Below are 6,103 nucleotides of genomic sequence, written 5' to 3'. Positions count from 1 at the left end.
AGCACAGAGGTCAATAAAAGAAACTTTTAGAGAACTGACCAGAATTGTAAGGACCTTTGGCTACATGATAGTGTCAGTACTCAACATAAATCCTCTGGTTTAGGCTTAGTCTTTGCTTATCTATAGCACAGCCTTTTGCATTCTGTGTCTTGGACAACTGAAAGCTTCAAATCAATAGAGCTTTAATTTGTAGAGAGTGCACAAGTACTCGGGGTAGCCCCTTTGTGAGTTCAGAACTCTGACTTTGAACAGTGAATATATTGGTTAACTTTTAATGGTTTGAGCTGTTCAGAACACAAGCTCTTTAATCCACTGATGTTGTTATTTCAGGTTAAAATATAACCTGAGTAGACACAAGTGTGTTTTATTTAATTGAAGTTCAGTGACAGTACATTAATTGCTTTTTGTATTTCTCTTAGCTCAAAAAATATAGAACTCTATGCAGCTGCTGTTCTTATTGTTTAAGTGCTTTGAGGGTGATGTTCAGAAGCTTTTTAGTTTCAGGGAAACAGGGCTGTCAAGTCAGGTTATGCTAATCTGTTAAGCTGTTTGAAAACTGTATATTGCGAAATATTCAGTAGGTCTGAGTCAGTGTTTATGGGCTTCCATAGCTACCTGACTGCATAGTTGTCAGAGTTCATTAGTACAATACTTAAGCCAAAACATGATGTTGTTTTCGGTACATGTGCAGAGACATACCGTCAGTTATGATCTCAAATTCAGGTGCAAGACTGAAGGTGGTAGATGAGAGTCCTAATTTTAATTGTACTGTATAGATTTCTTGTGTGATTTTTGGTCAACTAACTTATTCTCTCTTGACTTCCTCCTGCACCAAATGGGAACAGTGCTATTTCTGTTTGTTTAGGTGGAGTAAACATTTATCCTATTTTCCCCTTCCTTTTCATGGTACAGAGAGCTGGGCTGTGGGCTTGAAGATTGTTATGCAGAAAGCTCTAACTTTCAGAAAGACTAATGCACAGTCAGCACTGGCCACTCTCAAGCATATTCATTTTATCACGTTAATTGGAATATAAGGAAACACAGAGATATTTAGTAAAGGTGCCTTTTCTTAGTTGAGCAACAATTCTTATTTCCTTAATAAGAACAACTTGATTTGCTCTATGAAAGATAATGAACACAGTGGATCCGAGTCTGAAGTTGGCTTTTTATTTGGTGACCAGGAATACTGGCATCCCCTCATTGTTCAGCTAACTCGCTGCCTTCTGCCTAGAGACTGGGAAATGAGTTCTCTTTGAAATCCATTTGGTTTCTGAAAACGTTACCTTGAGACATCAGCAGTGCTGCTACGTGTGACAGTGGGGAGAAAAATACAGAAGTTGTAGAGCTAATAAATCTTACGTTAGTACCAGGTAGATTAACCAAAGGCAGTTTCCCGTAGTTTTGTTTCCTTTTTTGGTAGCAAGTCTGGTGCCCGTTGCAATACAAATGCCCTCATCATCCTCAGAAACAGTTACTGGGCAGGCAGCTGATTCTTGGAAAACAAATTACCCCAATTTCTTTCTCTTGTTACAAGGAGACATGAAAATCTTTTCCGGTGAAGCACCTCCAGGATCAAAGGTCTTTTTAAACACACATTTTTTGGGAAGAATTCATGCTTGACAAATCCATGTTAATCTATATGAGTTTGTACCAGAATGACAGTTTACAGAATTATTATATAAACTAACACAGAGAACATGCTTGTGTCTAAAAATGAGGAAAAATTCATTAAATACAAGTAACATATTATTTGCCTGTAACATTTGAGGTTTTTGCTGGAGCGCTTGACTTCCCTTAAGGCTTTTATGTGTTTATGTCCATTTAATAGATGAAACAGAGCAAGACCAACAGGACCTTCGACAAAGAAAAGCTGAAATTGCAAGATGTTGGATTAAGTATTGCCTGAATCTTCTGCAAAGTGCTCAGAAATTACTTGAGGTAACTGAAAATCTGTTCTGTCGATGTCATTGTTTGAAAACAAAGTCTGTTTTGATGTTTGTAACAGGAATCAGTTCATAGTTGTTAGCAAATGATAAAACAGTTGCCCCATGATAATACAATAGATGCTTGCATTGTTGCAGCTGTTTCATAATATGCTTTGACTTTGCAGCACCTAGAAACAAGCACAGATAGGAGATCAGCTCTGTAGTGTGATCAGTGCGCTGCTTGTACAGCAACTTCAAAATTTTTTCTCCTCTGCTGCATTTTCTTGTGGCTTGATTTGGCAGATCACTTACCTAATGCTAGTAAGAACATCTTCTTAATATGCAACGGTTTTGTGTGCTGGTGTTCTCATTCATTCAAGCCTTTGATTCATTCAAGTGTTCATTTCATTCATTTAATCATTCATTCGAATGTTTAAAACTCAGCATTTGCTGAAATGCTTTTCAGAAGCAGGAACTTTGGGCTTTACGTTTATCGTTTTGGCTGTATTGTTGCGCAGGGTAGGGAGACTAAATTTTCTTAGTCTTATGTTTTTACAGAATCGAGACTGTAATTTACATGATATTTTGTGGATATAATGTCTAATGTGCCAATGTGTCTTTTCTGTGTTGTTGCTAACTAGTTTGTATTTCAAAGGGGACTCATAAATAAAATGATTCTGTATACATCACTCCTTGTAAACCACATGCATTTTTAATTAGTATGCTTTGTCATTTCAGGATAACATAGGAGAACTGGATCCAGACAGGCAATTGGAACTTAAAGCCCAAAGGAAGAAGGAGGAGGATGAAAAAGAGAAGGGCAGGAAGAAAGCTGTCCTTTTTGGGACGAGTGATATATGCGACTCTGTCTTAGCCATGGAAGAGAAAGTGAGCAGCGTATATCCTTTAGATTTTCAAGAAGCCAGAGAAATCTTCCTAGTTGGTCAGAACTATGTTCAGGAAGCAAAAGAGTTCTTTCAGGTTGATGGTTATGTTACTGACCATATTGAAATTGTTCAGGATCACAGTGCTTTGTTTAAGGTACTTGCTTTCTTCGAAGAAGACTATGAGAGACGTTGCAAAATGCACAAGCGTAGAATAGACATGCTGGAGCCTATATATGCAGACTTGAATCCTCAGTACTATCTGTTGATTAGTAGGCAGCTTCAGTTTGAACTAGCTGACACCTATTACGAGATGATGGATTTAAAGGTAGCTATTGGTAACAGGTTAGAGGAGCTAGACTCCCACACAATTAAAAAAATTAATTCTCTGGCTCAATTAGCAATCAAATATTATGAACTCTTCTTAGATTCTTTGAGGAACCCAGATAAGGTGTTTCCTGAAGAGCTTGAGGAAGATGTTCTTCGCCCTGCAATGGTGGCTAAATTTCATATTGCACGACTATATGGTAAGCTTATTACATCAGATAGCAAAAAGCAATTGGAAAATATGCAGACATCATTGGAATATTACACATTTCTGGTAGACTATTGTGAGAAGTACCCAAATGCTGTTCGCGCTGTTGAAACTGAACTAGAACTCAGTAAGGAGATGGTGGGTCTTCTTCCAACAAGGATGGAGAGGCTGAGAGCAAAACTGTGTCCGTTCATATAAATACTTGCCTTGAAGGAAATGTGCACTATTAAAATGTTATCTGTCCAAACCAGTGCTGTCAGACAGCTTCCATGCTGATTGATAGAACTAAGGTGTGTACAGTCTGGCAGTCCACCTAGAGCCCACAGTAGTATATCTTCGTGAGAAACTCTGAGCTCTTCAGTTCAGTAGCTCACCCACACTAATGGTGTAACCTTTAAATGTAAAGTGATGTCCAGCTAATGCTTTGTGTTGTTTGTCCATGTAAACCTTTTCTCCCCTAGGGCTTTTTCCTTTGGCATATGGTTCAGTTTCTAAATGTAGTGCTGTATGAAAATTGTTTCTTTTAAGAGAATCTGTTTCTCTAGGAAAATTTTTCTAAGAAACCTGAGGCACTTTCTTCCAACTAGAATATATTTTCTCTCTTCTAACCTTTGTCCCCAGAAAACTTTGTCATTATGAAGAGAACTTTGTTATTTTCTGTATTTATTTTGTATGTTGCTCAGTGTTTTCTTTTCCCACTTGTTAATAAAAACCTAGTTGATAGAGGCTCAATAAATGGACTAGCTTGGCTAAAAGTTTTTTCAGAGTCCTTAGATTTCTGTTTCCTTGTGTCTTACTAAGATATGATATATGTTACAACTTTGCCAAAATAAATAATTGTGAAAGTCTTTCTACATGAGCATCTTCAGTAAAAACATGTGATTGAAGTGCCAGAAGTAAGAGCAAGGAAGCTGCAAACTTTCTTGCTTGTGGTGGGAGGAGGCACCTTGCTCTTAATACACAGTAGAGAATTCCCAGGGTAGATATGCTGTGCTCTAGCACTCCAAACAATTGCAGCTTAAAGGCCTGGGATGCCATGGAAGGCTTCTGCTGTTTTAGCAGGAGCTGCAAGTAGGGACTTCTCTGAAGTTGCTGCAGATGCCAGCACTGCCGAGGCACTATTTAAAATCTGCCTGGTTGCCATCGATTGCTGACCTCTCTGTTAAAGCTGTCCTAACTGTCATTAATTACCTGGTGATCTGGCAATGTTCCTGGTCTTACACAACCTATTACCTTTGTCTTGTTCTAATTTAGCCACCTACTCTCTATGGAACTGCATTTCTGACCCAAAATGTACACAGAGGTTGTCTTTGTATTTCTGGTGTCCACAGAAAGATTATGAACCAGGACCTGTTTTAGATAAAATGAAGGCTGAGCGCATTGTCCAACTTTATTTTAAAAGATTACAGTCAGAGATGCCAGAGGATATGGGGAAAGTGAAGTGACAAGGTGATGAGGTGCACAGTAGTGTGCCACTCTGTGCACCAGCAGTCTTACCACTGTGAAGTTCATGGGAAGATGTCTACAGCAACAGAGGGCGTTGAAGGAGAATAGTCAAACAACTGGATTATTCCAGAAAACGAGGGGGGAAAAAATGACACTAGCGTGGAGGGGGGCGGAGCATGCACAAGCAACAAAACGTGCATCTTAAACGTGTGGTAAAATTCTCTAGTTTGCAGAATTCTCTGCAGAAGTCTTCTAACCACAAACAAATAGGCTGACAAATGGGTCCTGGAAATGAGGCAGCAAGCCTCAAAACTAGACCAGCTACCCGTGTGCATATAGAATGAGGGAGAGAGTGTGTGTGTTGTTTCTGTTTTACTAAATAATTGTCTAGTCAGCCTTCAGGAGTTTCTTCTCTGCTGTCAGATCTTGAATTCAGTTTTTCCCCGTGGCCTGAAGGCAGGGCAGCCCATAGTTTCTCAGTGAAACAGTTCTCAGCAGGCTGTACTGTGCATTATTTTTGTTTTAGTTAAAGCTAGTGTACACTTTTAACATGAACTCAAATTTGACAGTTAAAGTTAACTTTTTTCTACTAAGTTTTAGCTTCATCTTTGAGCAAAGGAAGGTGATACATGGTTGTGTGTTTTGTTTTGGGGTTTTTTTTTATCTTGTATACTTCGGTATTCCACCCTTTAGGGCCTTTGATTAAATTTTTTAGAGGAAGGATTGGCTCATCAAACTTGGTTTACTTGTAATTTGGGGAAAGGTAGATTGTGGGCTATCCCAGCATACAAAATAACTTTTTTCTTTTTCCTGTCACATCCTTCAGGTACTGGTCTGAAGTGAGTGTTAAAAGCTGCATGCAGGGTAGGCAAAGCCGAGTGAATTGTGGGGCGATGTGTCCCTTTTAACCAGCTGTTGTGGGCAGAAGAACACCCTGAATTCACCAAAATCCTAGTGAGAGCTCAGCAGACAGGCAGGAGAGGTTCCACACTTAAGAAGGCCTAGAAATACAAGGGATTGGAGCTTTTTCAGCACAGCTGTGTGGTTGGGGCTGTGGTTTGACGACCTCTGTCCTCTGAAGATAGCCCAGAATGCTTCAGCTTTGCAGCTTTTCTTAAAAACTGAAGTACAATGTAAATACTTTTCATATAAATACAAACGGAGTGAAAGAAACCAAGGATGGCAATTCTTCATCTCCGATAGTAAGCGGAGACATCTACCACCAGCTAAGTATATTTTACTGGAGACTGTATCATGCCAGATGCTCAGCACAACACCCTCCGTTGTGGTTCTTTTAAGGCATGTCTTCTTAA

At 39.2% G+C, this 6,103-nt stretch overlaps 1 protein-coding gene across 1 annotated transcript in view; it reads left to right on the top strand.

Moving 5' to 3' along the window:
- KIFBP (kinesin family binding protein) overlaps positions 1-4,102 on the top strand; it is a gene marked incomplete at its 5' end in the record, with an annotated part of 9,757 nt that extends 5,655 nt beyond the window's left edge. Inside the window, 2 exons of the mRNA XM_010170427.1 lie at positions 1,829-1,938; positions 2,664-4,102. Of these exons, the coding sequence (XP_010168729.1) occupies positions 1,829-1,938; positions 2,664-3,542 (989 nt within the window). The remainder of the gene's footprint in view (positions 1-1,828; positions 1,939-2,663) is intronic.
- Between the last annotated feature and the right edge of the window lie 2,001 nt (positions 4,103-6,103).

The sequence above is a fragment of the Antrostomus carolinensis genome, unplaced genomic scaffold (assembly GCF_000700745.2).
Source record: "Antrostomus carolinensis isolate BGI_N321 unplaced genomic scaffold, ASM70074v2 scaffold27026, whole genome shotgun sequence".
Lineage (NCBI taxonomy): Eukaryota > Metazoa > Chordata > Aves > Caprimulgiformes > Caprimulgidae > Antrostomus > Antrostomus carolinensis.
The sequence above is the reverse complement of the archived record's forward strand: the minus strand, read 5'-3'. Positions and strand labels throughout refer to the sequence as shown.